Source organism: Copidosoma floridanum, unplaced genomic scaffold (assembly GCF_036245765.1).
Source record: "Copidosoma floridanum isolate Cflo_tuat_1 unplaced genomic scaffold, Cflo_Japanese_pri ptg000007l, whole genome shotgun sequence".
Taxonomy (NCBI): Eukaryota; Metazoa; Arthropoda; class Insecta; order Hymenoptera; family Encyrtidae; genus Copidosoma; species Copidosoma floridanum.
This window is the reverse complement of record NW_028321884.1, coordinates 17,117,048-17,134,998: the sequence shown is the minus strand read 5'-3', so window position 1 is coordinate 17,134,998 and position 17,951 is coordinate 17,117,048. Positions and strand designations below refer to the sequence as shown.

The following is a 17,951-nucleotide window of genomic DNA, read 5'->3' as shown; positions in this document are numbered from 1 at the left end:
TCGCGTCCCCAACGCGCTTACCCACATCTTCCCGTCTAACGATGAGCGGTTGGTTATCCGGGGAATGACACGAGTCGAGATATTCTTTGGTCCTCCCTACCTCCCTCCGTCACAGTCTCTGTACATCGAGACTCCTAGGGTAAGAATCAAGCAAACCGTAGCCAGACCTTCATCATTAGAAATAATAATAAAGAATAGCCTGAAAGTTTCACCACTGGCGCTTTTTAGGCCCATTATAAGTATTTACTTTCCCTACTTAACCATCAATTTCATCGGTTTTTTTTTAGAATCCACCTAAGTGTAAACTACCTTGCCAACAAATACATTTTTATTACCATTTCCGGAAGTGATTCTTCGACTGAAAGACTATATTAACTAAAGACAGGCACTATTAAACCAAGTCAGCCATTCACTAGCAGACGCACAACGTCACCTGCGGAGTTGTTCTTCGAAAGGCTGGAAAACCCGGTGACCGACAATCCTATACTATCCTCTTGACTCTAAGCATTCAACCAGGAATCACTAATCCTCTCCAAGGTCTGCGTTGGGCAAACCTATAACAGCTATGAAGAAAAAAAAAACTCGAGCCAATGGGACAGCCTCCACTGAACGAGTATCACTAACCAATTTCCCCATCTAGGATCACCAAAACAACTGAATCTGCAAATAAAATAGGTGCTTTAGACACCAACATCTTTGACGTTATACCAGGAGACGTTGGAAAAGAGCACTACAACTAGCCTCAAAGCCGACACAAGGGGCTGCCAGTTATTGATATTATTATTATTATTATTATTATTATTATTATTATTATTATTATTAATGTTATAACTGTTATAATAATAACTTAAGTGAAGAATTACAGAATTAGGAAATTTGTATAAAATTTTTCTTAAATGTAAAAAACCGTTTTGTACGGCAAAATATAACAATATTATTCTAAGCATCAGGGGTATTGCACTGCGAGATTTTTAGAACAAAGTTCTGTATGTCACGTTACTCGGGGGACTGGAATTCTAAAACTGACAGATTTTTTTTTTTTTGAAACGAAAGTGGTTTACCTAGGGTCTATTCCTCTTAACTTTCCCCCCTTACCCCGTCCATCTCGTCACCTGTTCTCTATACACTTCCCCTCTCCCCACTATTTGTATATCTGCCAACCATCTCGTACTTTTCTGCACACTTTTACCCACCATTCCCCCTCACACTGCCAAGCAATTAATTTTTAAACAAGTTTGAATTCTTTTTTCCCACAATAGTTTTTTCTTCACTTTGAATTTTTGTCTTTTACAATTCTAAAAAAAAAAAAAAAAAGAAAAAAAAAAAATAAACATGTAGAATAGAGTTGAAGAACGTATCAATTGAAGAACGTTTCAATGGTTTTTAAAGGCGCTTATTTCGAATTCGACAAACAAATTATGTTACATTATCACATAATTACATAAATAAAGTAATTCATTAAATCAATTATAAATAAATTATGTAAAATCATTATATAAATATATTTCGAGTTTCATATCACTTTAATGGTTTTTATGGGCACTTATTCTTAATTTGATAATTTAATAATGGCACAATGTCTTTAAGTAATATTATAAAAATTAAAGCAAAAGTTGTATAAATGGGCTATAAAATCATAAAAAAAATAAGTGAAAAAAAAACTTTTTTTTAAATTGATAAAATGAAATATAAATATAACATAAACTAAAATAACAAAAGACATGAATAAATACAATTGAATGGAAAAAAATGAAATAAAGAAGGGGATGAAAAAAAAAGTTAAAATATGAAAATAAAAAAAGAAATTAAATAAATGAAATACAAAAAAATCAAAAAAATGTAATAAAATGAGATATGAAAAAAAATAAAACAAGAAATGAAAAAAAAGAGCACAACAAGAGATAAAGAAAAAAATAAAACAAAAAATTAAAAGAAAAAAAAACAAATGAAAAAATTATAAAGGAAATCAAAACAACAAACCAGGGGGTATTATTGGGTCATGGGACCCACGGTAAGAACGAAGTTCTTTAAACATGAGATGGGTATAGACACAATTTCTCAGGTAACAAGGGAGTCGCCAGACCCACAGGAAGAATGAAGCTCTGTAAACGTGAGTACTGCATTTATGTTGTTTATTAGAACAAAAACTTGAAAAACGAATAAAAAAAAAAAAACAGCAAGTAGTTTAGTACTCACGATGGCTGAACTTCGTGAGAACGTCGAGCATAAATACAGTACTCACGAAGTTCAACCATCTTGAGTACTATACTACTTATCGTTTTGTTTTTTTTTCATTCGTTTTTCAAGTTCTTATTTTAGTAAACAACATGAATGCAGTACTAACGTTTACAGAGCTTCGTTCTTCATGTGGGTATGGTGACCCCCTTGTTACCTGAGAAATTGTGTCCATACCCATCTCATGTTTAAAGAACTTCGTTCTTACCGTGGGTCCCATGGCCCATTAATACCCCCTGGTTTGTTGTTTCAATTTCCTTTATAATTTTTTCATTTGTTTTTTTTTTTAATAATAATGAGACACTTAAATATGTAAAGTATTTACCTGACTTAAAGCACCTGTCTCATTTGTTGGTAAATTACCATCTTTCCTTACAAACAAGCTTAAGTTTTTATGTACATCATCTTTCAAGTCCTAATAAACATTTATACAACAAGTTGTTAAATATTTTTAAAAAAATTTATAATTAATTAAAGTTAATAAAATTACCAATAAATATTTTGAAAGGTTAACTCCTTTTAGAGCAATTAATTCATAAGTTCCATCTTTGAGAAGACCAGTCGCATTATTGAATGGGATTGTGGGTATTGACACCGTCGCAAAGCTGGTGAAACAGCCTGCATACATCGAAATAACGATAAATGATGTCAGATAGAGCGATATCTTGGCAACCTTTAATGAAATAGGACTCAATCGTACATCTGAAAATTTTTTAGAATTAAAGGCGGAGTCGATTTACAATTCTTAATAATTATTCAGTGTTTAAAACTATTTCGATTTTGAGGTTTTGGAAATAGGGTTCGCTGAAATAGCTAAATAAGTAGAGTTATTCCATTATGGCTTACATAAGCAGTTTTTAAGCAAAATAATTTATTTTGCCTGTTTAGAGTAAGCAAATTTCCTCTTAGCTTTTTGGACATCTAGCTGGTAGACACTTATTGTTGTAACAGTTTATTTTTAAACTAGATTTTCGTAGAAGAATTCTATTTTCTAGTTTAAAAGCATCATTTGAACAAGATGTATGAGAGAATTCAAAAAACACGTATTCTTTACCCATTCTTATACCACCATATTTATATTTTAAAAGTCGTTATGATAAAAAAATTTTAAAATACATACAAACCTAAAATTCCAACGTAGCCCTTTCTTACCATTTTAAGGAAAGCAATAACGTTTCGTAATAAAATTTTTGTTGTAACATTAGTAAAACGATACTTAACATAGTTTACAACAATTCCGGAATTTAAATATTTACGAATGTCCTTTCAATTTACTGGGCCACATAAATTGTGTTGCTTGTCAAATAGTTTATGCGTACGCATTAATAAATCATGAATATGCCATTTATCTTTTTACATATTAAACGTTTCTTTAGTTAAGTATTAACTTACTACAGCAGACCCGATTGGAATAACCCTACCATAACCTAATCGTATGACATAAAATAGTTTTTAATAATTATAAAAATCTTATGTAATATATTACCAATTCATCAAAAAAGTTGAATATTAGAGTTCTAGAGAAGAGTCTTTTCAACAGTTTACCTTCAAATTCCTGATGACAAAAAATCCTCCATGTAACTAAGAAACCATCGGATAGCTTATGTATAAAACTTCTTCTATCATTACTCATTGTTATAATTATAGAACATAATATTGATGAAATAATTATGACTATAATTAAGTAAAACCAGATGTTCTTGTTGAAAACCTTTTTAAAATCAAGTATTTTTCAGCGTTGTAAATGCACAAAATTATAACAATTAGAAATACAAATTTGTTTACCTCAAGATAAGCATGCCATGGGATGTCCATGGTATCTGGTAATTTATAAACAAACAAATCTTGTTCATCTGATAGTTCAATCGTAATATCCCTCTTATCTAGTTTTTTTTGTGATACAAATGTGCCTTCAAGGATGCTACTGTCATTTAATGATTTAGTAGAATCACTTGATGTTTCATCGTCGTCCTTAGTAATATGAGAGACATCTTTATACGTGACAGATATTCCTGTCTTTGATTTTAGGTCTTCAATCATTCGAGCATGAAAAGTGGAAGGCTACGAATAATACCATAAAATAAATTATCTTTTGAAGTGTAGTTGTTGTTATTATTATTATTATTATTATTATTATTTTTCTTTTTTTTTTTTAACAAAATTTAAATCAAACATATTTTTTACCTTCGTGTATATTGTAATCGAAGCACCTGTAAAGTTTTTCCGTCTCTCTAATAAATTTAGACTTTCTTTTGCAATTAGCCCAGTCCCTTTCTTCCACTCCAGAAACTCCTCAACTCGTATCCCAGCCTCGGGACTGACGGCGTACCATTCTTTAATCTCGTAACTATTACCACATTTGACAAGTACTTCGCTTGCAAGATTCAAGTGTAGATAATTTTTTTTCGGGTGTAAACAGATACTATGAATCTCTTCAGTAGTAGGTGGCTGCAATATAAGCAGCCACACGTGAGGTGATAAATTATTACCTTTCGAGAAATTTGAGAACTTCTTGAAATCCTCGTCAGTATTAATAAACGCGACGAAAAGCGTTTTGGAGTAATTTTTTATTTTTGGGTACTTTGCCGGAAGGTCTGGGATGGCAACGGCCACCGAGTAAATGAATTCACGTGAAAGTTCTCGCACAATTTTCACTACTGAATGTATATCTGTAGTTTCAAAAGAAAATTATTAATTTTTAATATTCACCTTTCCAATTAGTGACTTAACGCTTCTCACCTTCGTTTCCTTTATATACAATCCCTATACTAGTAGTTTTATACAGCTTTTGTACGTCAATCATTAAAGGCACATGATTTTCTATACTTTTAGTTGAACAAGACAGTAAAAATGGAACAATGGCAAAAAAAAACACGAGACAGTATAACTTAATCATTCTAAGCTAAAAAAATAAAGAAAATATATATATATATATATGTGTATGTGTATATATTATTCACATAGTTAAATAAATGATTTTAATAATGTATTTTACGTGGAGTTCTGAAAATAAGACTATGACATGTTTATCTCAATATGTTTTTAACTAGGATTTAAAATTTGTACAACAGTACTGATTTTGTTTTTAAGTCTTGAACAGAGTGGTCATAATACCTGTAAAAGACGCTTTTTTATTATTTCTTTTTTTAAACATTTGTCACGATATTGCATGGTAAAGTATGAAAAAATACAGTTTTAACTGTGAATTAAATATGTTGTTGAGTACCAACGTGCTTCGATCTTAGAGACTTTTTCAGACAGGTAGTGGTATTCGATACAAGTTTTTTTGATTAAACAAAAGGGTTATAGTGAGTTTTTACCGGATATAAAACAAAGTGCATTAAAAAAGTTTTAACTTGATGGTAAATAATAAAAAATATTAGTGTAAAAATTTATATGCACTTTGAACTCTGAAATTTAACAACCATTAATAATAAAGCTAAATTTTTAGATTATTTTGAAATCAAATGCTTATGAATTCTATTCCTAATTTTAAGAGCTGTTTTGAACAATTATTTTTTTTTTTGCATTTTTTAATTTGATTTTTTTTAAAAAATAAATAAAAAGATTTAAGGTGTCTAAATAATAAAATGAACGAAATAGCAAGACAATAATATTTTCAGAAAATTTTATGTAAGAAGGATCGCAAAAAAATAGAGTCTTTGATAATTGATAGAGAATATTGTCAAGGCAAGCACCAGGCATAAGAGACGTTTCGTAATTGCTGTAATGAAACTCGTAACCAGGTGAAAACTCTACTTGGTCTGCTGAAGTCGCAATAAACGTTTAAAAGTTGAAAAATTACTAATTTAAAAAGAGTGCATTTTTAATGTCATCCTTATTACAGGAAAGTTTGGTTGCAAGTATTACGTTACGTTACATCAAGACATCGCTGTTTTTATACAAATTCTTCACTCCTTTAATAAAGACAGGACAAAGTTTAATTTGAATTTACTAAAAAAAATTAATAAAAAGAAGAAAGATAAAAAAATGAAATAAAAATACAAAATTTAATAAATGATCTACTTACTTTGCATTATAAAGCTAATAAAAGTTTTTAATTAAAAAATTTGCCACTCTGTAATTATTTTGATAAAACAAGTACGCTCCATGATAAAAAACCAAGTATGATTTCGCCAAGAGTAAAATGAATCTATTTTCGTTAGAGACAGGACTTAAGCAAGTACTCACTTAATAAGTTGGCTCTTGTGACGTAAGAAGTGACTTTCAAGAGTTCCTTTTATTCAGCTCAGCACAGCTGAAATTGACTTTCTTTGAAAGCTGGAGGTTTGGATACTATAAACTTTACGGGTCACTTTTCACTAATAAACACTGATTAAACACTGGGCTCCTATGTTAAACTAGAGAGATAATATCTTATTGAAGTGGTCACTTTGGGTTGAGGTGTTGTCTAGCTGACGCACTGTGAGACAGTGTCGTGCTAGCGCTGGACATTTAAGGGCTAAGGTTTCGGAGTTATGTTCCCCACCACCAAAATTTTTCGGCCATCGAATAGGAAAAAAGTCACGCCCATGAAAACAGTCAACCCCTTCCTAACTTCCCCTCCTTTCGTCTTTATTTTTAAGCAGAGGAGGAGCGAGTCCACGTAGGCCAAGTTGCAAAGAATCAAAATTATGACAAAATTTTGAAGCAATCTATATTTTTCTTAAAGCTACTTTTTGTTTTTGACTTAATACTCACAACAATTTAGTTTTTTATAATAAACTTTATTATTTTTTAATGTATAAAATTATTTAATAACGCAAAAAAAAGTTACTAACTAAAATTAATTATCGAACAATTCATTTGTTTATTTATAGCGGCATAGATTTATGATTTTTTTTTAAATTAAAGTCTTATGAGCGTATCTAATTTATTAAGTTATTCATAACGCCTTATTACACAACTGTTTTTGAAAAAACAAAATAATGTCAAACATACATCTTAGTAGTTGATTATTGTGGTATTTACTTAATCAAGATTTATGTTTTAATTAATAGTGCAGAATCTAGTACACACCAACTTAAAGTTTATTATCATACAAAAATTGTCACTTTTACATTCATGTGAGACTTAAACATGTAACAGCTGTTCCAGAACACCGTACTTTCTCAGACAAAGAGTATTACAAACTCATCGTATTCAGCGTAACATGTCATCAATATGATGCCAACACGTATTACTAAGCTAGCCAATAAATTGAACTGCTTCTAAGGTGTCTATTAGCTTGCTAGTCGTGGCTCAACGTTAAATTTTTTATTCAAGATTAAAATTGTGATTGCATTGAAATAAATGGACAGTGTTGTGTAATTATTACTTTTTTTATGAAAGCGTTATAATGCTCAATAATTCGTACATCAAAATTTTAACCTATTTGTCAAAAATATAGTTTTTTTGCATAAACCGCTATTGAAACAAGTTACACCAGATGTTGTAACTTTTGAGTTTTTCTTTTAATATTTTTAAAGCAAAAATTCAAATGTTATTGATACATTGAATACTACTTTTGTGTTGTGTAACTTAAGTCTTTTTTAAATAATATCTTAGGGCATTCCAAAATATATGACAGAAATATTTCTTTTTGCTCGACCTCTATCTAATGTGAACTGTGATATCTTTGTATTTTGGTTTATGATAAATGCAAAAATTGAAGCAAACTCGTACCCCAGTATTAGTAATATCTCGAAACCTCTAACTGTTGTTTTCTTCCTTATTGACTGTGAATTCAATATTATAATGGAGGCTGTTGATAATTTTGACCAATATTGGCAATTGTCTTTGTAAGCCTTAAAAAATATTTTTAAAAATTGTCTAAATATTCGTGTCAGCATGATAGATTGTGGCTTGATTGATGATCCAATATGTTATTATGAAAGTTTATGTAAAATCTTCTGCTAAAAGTAAGCTAAGTAGGTTAGACATCTTTAAATCGTTTTTTGAAACGATATACTATTATTTTATCCAAAATAGTTTTGCTTAAGTAGCACAATAAATTCTTCGTAGTGTCATTTCTCATACATACGTCAGTTTTTTTTTTACTTAAAACTCTTTAATAATTCTATGTTTCTTGTAGATTGAAAAAACTAGACAACGAATTCTTAACTTCGGAAAAAAATCATGTTACTATTCTCACTGATTTGAATGTTTGAAATTTTTTAAATTTAAGCTTATAAACTTTAAATACTGTATGTACATAAAAATTTCGTGCTGTTGCTTACAATATGAATTAATTTGGGACTTTTTTAAGAAGGAGCGTTAATAAGCAACACTATTGGTCTAATATGATATAAGTCCATGGGATTTGATAAACTAATATAGTTTAGAACGTTGCGAATTGACGAGTATGACTGAAAAATATGGCAGTCTTTTAAAAATAAGACTATTTTTGTATACTTGAATTATGACTTACTGAAATTCGTCAATTGGATTGTTAGATAAAATGTGAAAAATATCTGTACATTTCTTTATTTAGCTACTATAGTCGGTTTTTTTGCTCTCGTTATAATAATGATGTTTCTCCTTAATTCTTTTTTATGCTTAAAGCTAGACTTCGATATAAACTATTGGGTATTATTCGGTTTGTTCGTAAACTCATAGAATTAAAACTAAATTTTTTTCATAATAGTATTAATCATCAGCTTTTCTTGTAAAAGCATCCTTTTCCACACAATTTGTTGTCATAAACTCTTTAGCATTGTAAATTAATCCAAAAAAACTCAATTTCAAAATTTTTTTCCACCATAATAAAAAAAAAAAACTGATTAAAGTATTCGCGTCTGTATGTATGGTTATCTCGGCTCTCACATACACTGTTGTTATTATGATAATTGCTGTTATCTTTTAAGTGTCTCTGACATTAAAAATCTATTGTATTCTAAATTTCTAGATTTTTTTCTTGATATTCTATTTTTTATTGACTAACTTATTTACTTTTGGTCCTGTATTTTAATTCATGGTATGAAATTAAATTTTATTTATTTAAAAAAAAAGTTCTGAGTGTATCACTTTTAAGTAAAAACTTTAAATAAATCTTTTTCGGCACGTGATCTTTCTATCTAGTTTTAGCATCCTTTTCGACAGCTGCATTGTTGTGTGTTTGGTCAAAAAGCTGTCCAAATTTGTTCTTTTGTCAATGCGGTGAGTTGTTAGTTCTACTCTGATGTAGATGTTGTAAAACAAGATAGTCTGTGTGCACTTGATTGAAAAGCTAGTATTCACGCTCTTTAAATTATTAATTGTTGCGGTCTTTACTTAATGAAGACCTATTTTTAAATAATACTTTAGGGAATAAGAAATATCACAACCGAACGTTTAAAAAAATGTTTAGTTTGTAAAACGTTCAGACAGACGGAAACCGTGTACTGAAACAGCTGTTACTCCTTATGTTTCAACATAAATAAAAGTGTGAAAATTTTAGAGTGATAAATGTCAAGTTGTCTTCATTATTTCCTTAACCGTACACTTTTCATGCTTGAAGTAATACTTTTTCGACAAAAGTGAAATTTAAGAAATGCTGAAGTCTTAAAAGTACGGTAATTTCGAAATTTTTCATGCACTTTATAAATTTGACCTTATATTTATGCAGCAGGTACTAATATAAATGTAACTTGATATCATATAATATATAATTATTTATTAACTAATTATTACACTATGAGTAACTTTGTAGTAAAATTAGACGCTGTCTCATTGTTTAATTATTATTATATATAATATACTAAGGATTAGAGGAATCTGGGTGTTAAGCTATAGCATTATAGTTATAACTAAAAATCTTTTTCTTACAAAAAAGTGTCATAACTCATATTTAAGAAAATTTAAAATGAAATTCTAGCTTGAGTAGTTTTTATGTTTTACTTCAGTATGATTTTGATATTTACTGTAAGTGAACATATTATAAGTGGGTTAATGTCACGTTTAAAAATGTTTCCTTACACAGAATCAACATTCTAAACAATTTTTTAAGCTTTACTCTTTTTCTGTCAATCAATACATATTTTTGTATATGAGAGCTATTATACATAAAACTTTTATCGTCAAAGAAAATGTGTCTTGAAATGAGTAAGTGGAAATTAACATTTAATCAAATTAAATACACCAAAAAAAAACAAACTGACACATTAATGAAAGCAGATCTTATTCACAACATAATCACACTAGATTACTTTCTTCCTGAAAATTTCTTTGTTCCTCTTAATAATCGTAAGTATGAACGTTCCTAGCAATTCAGTGGAATAAAAAATTTAATTATGCCACATCGCATATTCTACTTCTAAATGTGGGACATTTGAAAACGATGACAAAAAAATTTACTATGGAAAATAACAAAAATCTTACTATCACATTCTTTACTATGTTAGACATGATAATTTTTATTAAGCCGCGTAATAATTTTTTTGAGGGCTGCTACATAATAAAAATTGCTTAAAATATAATAAAAATTACTTTAAACGTAATAATTTGCATTATTAGGTGGGTATGTATAAGCTCTTCTAAAAAATATGATGGTTTTTAGTACAGTTATAATACTTTTTTCAACACTATTTTCCTCAGTGTGTTTATTTCAAAGTATATATTACATACGTTTTTCAAGCCATAATCTCAAAAGTTAAGAAAATGTGCGAATAGCAGGTGGTCCCAAAAACAGTAATAAATACCAAAATGAGGCTTTATTTTGTACGTAGATGCAAAAGACCCTCACTCAATAAACCCACCCCCTTTGCAACTGCGATTAAAGACATTTAATTATAGCAGCCCAATGCTTTTGAGGTTTTTCCTAAGCTCCCCCTTTCCACTCCCTTTACTTTCAATAGATCATCTGTATTTTCTGGCATACGACAAAGTAGCTACGCTGTTGAATCGAGAAAATACTCGCACCCCTTAAATATCATGTGTCAGTACTGACGCGTTCAATGAGTATGACAATTCAGTTTTACGACCTCCTGCTGCACAGCGCTGCTTATAATATATTAACGATTATCGGTACGTGCGAGGTACGTGTCCTGCAGGTGTTTTTGTTTCACACTTATCTTCCCTATAATCTTCCCTTTGAATTAGTCACTGCCCCATTGGTAGGTACATCATTTTATCGATCGAACGCACTTTTTTGGGTTCCTATTAGAAATTACAAGCCAGCGATTTGTAGATTTGTATAAGTTTCAATATTTTACTGTAAAGTAATGATGTTTTGATAATTACGAGACCATTTTTCTGAAAAAAAAAAAACAACAAAAATCGAAACTCCATATTAACCACAATCTAAAAATGAGTACTAAAACACCTGATGCACATGATACGTGACTCATGTTGATTGAAGTTGGAAAAAAAACATTTTTTTTACAATAAAACGTTTATTAGATAAATTTTTGTAAGGTAAGATAATAATTTTTTTTAATTTGACTGTGTACAGAAATGCATTTACGCAATTTACTATAATATTAAGAAGTTTCAAACATATTATGTTCTCTAAATAACATTGTAGTTCTAAAGCACTTTAGCATAATATTTAGTTTTACACGGTAAAATTAATAAAAAAAAAAAAAATATCGTTGGAAACTGTATGTTTTGCAACTCATCAAATTAAGTGAAATAATCGATGTTACTTGCTTCAAGGGGGCTCCTTCACGAAAGTCCTTAAACAGAGATATATTATTTCTTGTAAATAAAAGTCTACTGAATTTAATGGTGGTCTAAATTATATTTCGAATGGGTCGAAATTTTGAGAAATCTGAGCTCAAAGTTGTAACTATTAGCACGTGTTCCTATGGGGCAACGTGAAAAACAATTTGTTTTCGTTTATAATAAACCTAAATTGAATGTCCCAGCAGACTGAATATATACGTTTTGTAGATGAAGTCTTCCTCTGTAATATGCTGTATTAAAAATTGTGGATAAAGGACCATTTTAGCGAGATATTTGTGATGGAAATAAATAAATAATGTCCGGGAGGTCAGGAGGTCACGTGGGTAGCAGACGTACTTGTTCACGACATATATATACCATATTCCTATATATTACATCGCTATACTACACCAACACAGGTGGTCTGGTCTGGTGGCGTCATAGAGGTATAAGAATAGAGGAGAAAAGGGGACGTGATATGCGACAGCAGAATTCGCTACGTAACGGGGCATCTGTCTTTGTCTGGCAGTTGTGTTATTGGTCGAGTCATACATGAGATTGAATCAACTGTAGGATCCAGAACGAAGAAGTAGCCAATAACGTGGCTTTGGCAACAAGGACAGATGCCCCGTTTGACTTAGTTATGCTGTCGCTGCCGCTAATGGGTTAGTATAGCGCTTTTCCCCTCTATTCTTATACCTCTATGGGTGGCGTACCCTCGTATGCACTAGACTGGTCAAAACAATAATTAATTTTTCGTACAAAGTTAAACTACACACATAAATATTATTTTTTCCACTTCATGCGTTATTAAAAATATCATAATGATTTTCAGACACATTTGTTTATTAAAAAACAAAACTTTATTTTTTGTTAGTCTTTGACCTCAGCAGTAGTCGTAGGAGCCCCCTTAAAGAAGTGCATATATATATATATATATATATTCATATATATATATATATATATATATATATATATAGTTATGTATGTGTGTGTATGTGTGAATATATATATATATATATATATATATATATATATATATATATATATATATATTTAAAATCATTACTACGATTTCACAACCTTCTACTTAAAATTAAAAAAATATTGTTTTTATACTATCGTACATTATTTTCTTTCTTAGATTGCTGATACTTCTATAATAGTAATTGCTAAAACTGAGAGTTGAATTTAAGTATTAGTTATAGGTTATATTCTAAAGCTAAACTAAAGTAGTAATTTTGTCACTCATCTTATGTGTATATTAAATTAAATAAATCTACTTTTCTTTTTTTATTTTGTAAAAATACTGTAATTTTTTTGAAAAAAGCTTATTTGCACTTTAAACATTTTTCGAAACATTGAAAAAAATAGCATCACAAAATAAGAATCAAATAATTCACTAGCTACCACTTAATTTTCAAGTAATAAACATTTAATTTGGGGTAGAAAAAATACATAACAGCAAAGCAATGAACAGACAGAACCAAAATAATGTAGTTACGCACTTGGCATCCATTGTTAGATAAGCGTATTAGAATCTTTTACTGTCTACTTAAATAATACGAGTACAAGCGTATAAATCCTACGAATTTTCTTCAAGATCGTTCCTGAATTCATGTACAACTATAATTTAAGATTTAATATGGTTAAAAACAACATTGTGGTGATATAATAAGGAATAAAAGCAACAACAAAAAGCAACGTCAGCGGCAGCTTCAATTTAACGCTGATTCTACGTATAGCGTTGTAATACAAGATGTGTTTATGTTTTCCCTATATGCTGGTGACTTATTCATAATACTTGAGAGTGTATTTTTGTGTGGAAACCTACTTTTTCTGTGGTAGTTCGTAAAAAAATTTTTCTGGAAGTAGTTAGACTCTACTGATGTTGTATTTTACAAATCTGGCTGTATCAAATGTGGGGGTAACTTCATCGTTGCAGCTATGGCCATCGAAAAAATTATCACTTATAAGATGTGGTTACATCTGTTTGAACACACTTTAATTCTTAATCTCAAAAGTGCCGAAGGCTTAGATTTTTACGCTTATTGCCACAAGTTCATGCAAAGACGTACCCAAAAAATTTTAAGAGACTTTAAAGGGATGTATTAAATTAAATATGCTCGAAAGACCACCTTATTTTACAGGTATTTTCGTCAATTTAACTCGTGGCAGAGTTCCACTTGACATCAGCTTTATTAAAATTCCCTCAAGCTTTTAGAATATAGCATTTCTTTCCTTATTTCTCTCAATAATGTTAATTACACGTTTATTTTTAATAAGCAAGCAAATAGGCTGGCCCAACTTAATTTATTTTTTAAAAACTGCGCATTGGTGGTTTTCTTCAGGGGCATCTTGATTTCCTGGGCATTCAAAGCTCGTTTTATTTTTCACTTTGCAGCCATGAAATACTATGATTTTCAAAGGCTAAAAGATTCCTGTTAATGTCGTTCTCTTTTTACTGCGTCGAAGTTGTACCATTAAAAATTTTGAGAGTTAAATTTTACGCTAAGCTCATGCACTCTGGCCCTACCGAAAATTTTGAATCCATGCCTGTTAAACTTGAAAAAATATGTGAGACTTTTGCACAATGTCGTCAACGATGCAGCGAAGTACAACCTCATCGTCAGCTTACTTGACAGCGACGCCATTGATCAGCTTGCAGACATCATCAGCGACCTGCCTGAGACTGACAAATACACGACAATCAAAGAAGCAATTCTCTCTAGGACGTCCGATTCGCGCGAGAAGCAGCTACAAATGGTGCTCTCAGGTCTACAGCTTGGTGACATGAAACCATCTCAACTATGGCGCAACCTCAAAAGCCACGCTAGTGCCAACTTTACAGACGAAGCCCTCAAGGTCAGGTGGCTAGACCTTTTACCGCCTAACGCTGCCATGCTGCTTCGAGTGCTTGAACACGCTGACATGCCCAAGCTCGCAGAGGCCGCTGATAAACTGCTGAAAACCGGAACCTCTGTAATGCCTGTGAGTCACGCACCACGTTCCATTAGTTTCCCTACAGGTCAAGCCGGACATCCGGACCTCACTCAGGAAGTCGCCGCCTTTAGGCTCGCAAAAGCGCACTTCACCGCGCTTACACGCCAGCAACTCGAGCAGCCCACGGTAAACAACAACAACAACAACAACACCAACAACAACAACAACAACGACAACAACAACAACAATAACAACAACAACTGTCATGGACGGAATTTCCGCTCCCACAGCCGAGGCCGTTCTCAGTCACCCGCAGCCACGCCAACCTCGCCTTCCCGGTGCTGGTACCACAACAAGCATGGAGCAGCAGCCATACGCTGCATGAAGCCCTGCTCCTACCGTGCACCCATCGCACTGGGACAGGGAAACGCTTAATGCCACCTTTGGATCAGGTGGCAGAGGTGAGCATACGCACCACTGAAAACCGCCTACACATGTGCGACAAGCGCATTAACCTACGCTTTCTCGTGGACACTGGCTCGGTCCTACTGCTCTTGCTAATGTCAACAGTCCAAGAAAAGCTACCACAGCAGCCAATCATGCTATACGCCGCCAACCAGTCGACTATCCAGACCTTCGGCACACACAAGCTGTCGCTCAACCTAGGTCTCCGAAGAGATTTCAATTGCACCTTCACCATTGCCAACGTGCTACACGGTATTATTGGTGCGGATTTTCTGATGAATTACGGGCTCTTACTCGATCTTGAAGCCGCCAGGCTTACAGATCCCCTCAGCGGCCTCGCCTTGTAGGGAGTCCTTGACAGGATGCCTCTGTAATCGGTTTCAACAGTCACTCATTTCTACGAAAACAGTAGCACCTTCGTACAAAAGTATGCTGAGCTGTGCAAAGAATTCGCAGACCTGTTCAAGCCAAGCAGCACTTCTGTCCAGCCCCCAGGACTACCAGTGAAGCACTCAATCAGCACCACAGGACGCCCAACCTTTAAGCGCCCTTTCCGCCTATCTGAAGAACGACTGGATGCTGCCAAAAAAGTTTCCGCAGATCTTCTGGAAAAAGGTATCTGGATAAAGCTACTTTTTATTTTTGATTTATTATTCACTATTATTAAATTTTTTATAACAAACTTTTTAATTTTTCAATCTATTTGATCACTAAGGTATGTTAGTAATGAAAAAAATTAGCCAGTGACTAAAATTACTTATAAAACAGTTCACTAGATGATTTACACCAGTTTATTGACTAAACGTTTATTTGTTTGTATTTTTTTTTATAAGAAGTTTAAAGCCCTGTAAGAGTAATTTATTCATCAAATGATTTTAAACACCGCTATAGTCATATATCTTAAAAAAAACCAAACAATGTCAACCATTTATTTTAGTAATCGATTGTGGTGGTCTTTATTTAATAAAAAACCTTTTTTAAAATGGTGGTAAAGAAAATAATAGAGACAAGAACTTGGAGTTTGAGAATACGTTTAGTATGTAACCCTCTATCACGAAGAAAGGTACAGTGTAATGAAACAGCTGTTACGTTTTTATATTTTCATATAAATGAAAAAGCTAAAATTTTTTAGTAATGAATGTAAAAATGTTGCCTTTTTTATTTGCCTTACCATTATTCGTATATTTAAGTAGTTTTCAAACAAATGTCCATGTAATTGGCACTATATTGCATTTACATTATTGCAACATGTACTGATATTGTTGTTAGTAAATACGATGGTATATTGTATTACTCGTTACTTATTAATACAGTTTGAATTACATTCTAGTAAAATAAGATACTGCCCCTTCGTTCAACTATTATTATATATAATGAACTTGGTACTAAAGGAATCTAGGCCTCAGGTTGTAACTAAAATTTTTTTGCTTATTAGGAAAATGCAAAATTTACACTCATGAAAAATGAGCATTGAGTACAAGCTCGAATTATTTTATATTTTTCCTTGGTATTAGTTTATTATTTGCTGAAAGTTAAAGCACTGTCAGTTGGCTCTTGTCGAATGGAAAAATATCTCTTTACAAAGCATTAAGATCTCAAAAAATTTATTAAGCTTCTTTGTCATTTTGTCAATCAGCACACACTTTTGTGCACACATTACACGTGAAATATTTATCGTTCAAGAAAATGTGTTATAAAATAAGTAATTAAAAATTCACGGCCAACCGAATTAAAAACGATGAAAAAACGAATCAATACTTCAATAGCAGATAATCTTATTTACCATACAATTACAGTTGATTACTCTCTGCCTCTAAGATTTTTTATTCCTCTTAATAATCGTAAGTATGACCATTTTTAACTTGCTTTCGGATTTCAGATTCAAAACTCTTAAGCCAAACAGACGTGCCTACTTTTATCCACATTAATATTTAATGCATTATTTTATTTCTTTATTTATTTTTTGTACCAAAATTTTGTTGACATATTAAAAACCGCAATTTCTACAAAGTTCTTTTATAAAAACTTTTTTTTTAGTTTTGATACGAAAGGTGCAGTCCTGACAAAACCTTAAGTCTAAGATGTTTTGATATGAATTTAAAAATTGCATTTTATTTTAGACTGATGGCTAAAAATATCTCCAAAGTATAAAAAAAAACCTATTGTGTAAAAGAAGATTAACAACATCTTCAACTATCTTGAATGAATAAATAATAAATACTAGTCAAAAATTTGTTTAAATATTATTGAAGTCACAGCCTCTTTCTTTACATATTATGAGTTTTACCGTAATTTTTCTTTATTTTGTATTTTGAGATGCACTTTTTGAAAATTCGTATCAAATGTAACTTTGGTGATTGATAAAATAAGGTATTTATGAAGAAGTTGGTGCTTTTATGTTGAACTCCGTACTGCATAGTATGATGATTGGTATACATATATTATGTGTTGAGAACAAGTCAATAATCACATACAGATTCATGCTCTTAAGTAAACCGAGACTATACTAGGTACTTTGAAATCGAAGAAAGAAAGCTCTATAATATTGAATTTCATACAGTAATGTTAATCTATACATAGTACGTCTATGAACATGAAAAGTAAATGTTGCTGAAGGACAGAAAAATGTTACATAATAATTCGACCCATTATTTTTCATGACTTTAAGATACGATTTACTTCAATAT

The 17,951-nt window shown here is 31.4% G+C and overlaps 1 protein-coding gene across 1 annotated transcript; it reads left to right on the top strand.

The window, feature by feature from the left end:
- Positions 1 to 13,978: 13,978 nt before the first annotated feature.
- LOC149375471 (uncharacterized) lies at positions 13,979 to 15,611 on the top strand. The gene is made up of 3 exons (XM_089589139.1): positions 13,979 to 14,006; positions 14,468 to 14,985; positions 15,090 to 15,611. The coding sequence occupies exons 1-3, from the start codon at positions 13,979 to 13,981 to the stop codon at positions 15,609 to 15,611; spliced, it is 1,068 nt and encodes a 355-aa protein (XP_089445265.1).
- Positions 15,612 to 17,951: the final 2,340 nt, after the last annotated feature.

Coding starts and splice junctions, on each gene's coding strand:
- LOC149375471 (XM_089589139.1), top strand. CDS start 13,979: ATGCTCGAAAGACCACCTTATTTTACAG. Junction 14,007..14,467: donor AAGACCACCTTATTTTACAG/GTATTTTCGTCA, acceptor TCAACGATGCAG/CGAAGTACAACCTCATCGTC. Junction 14,986..15,089: donor AGCAACTCGAGCAGCCCACG/GTAAACAACAAC, acceptor CCGCTCCCACAG/CCGAGGCCGTTCTCAGTCAC.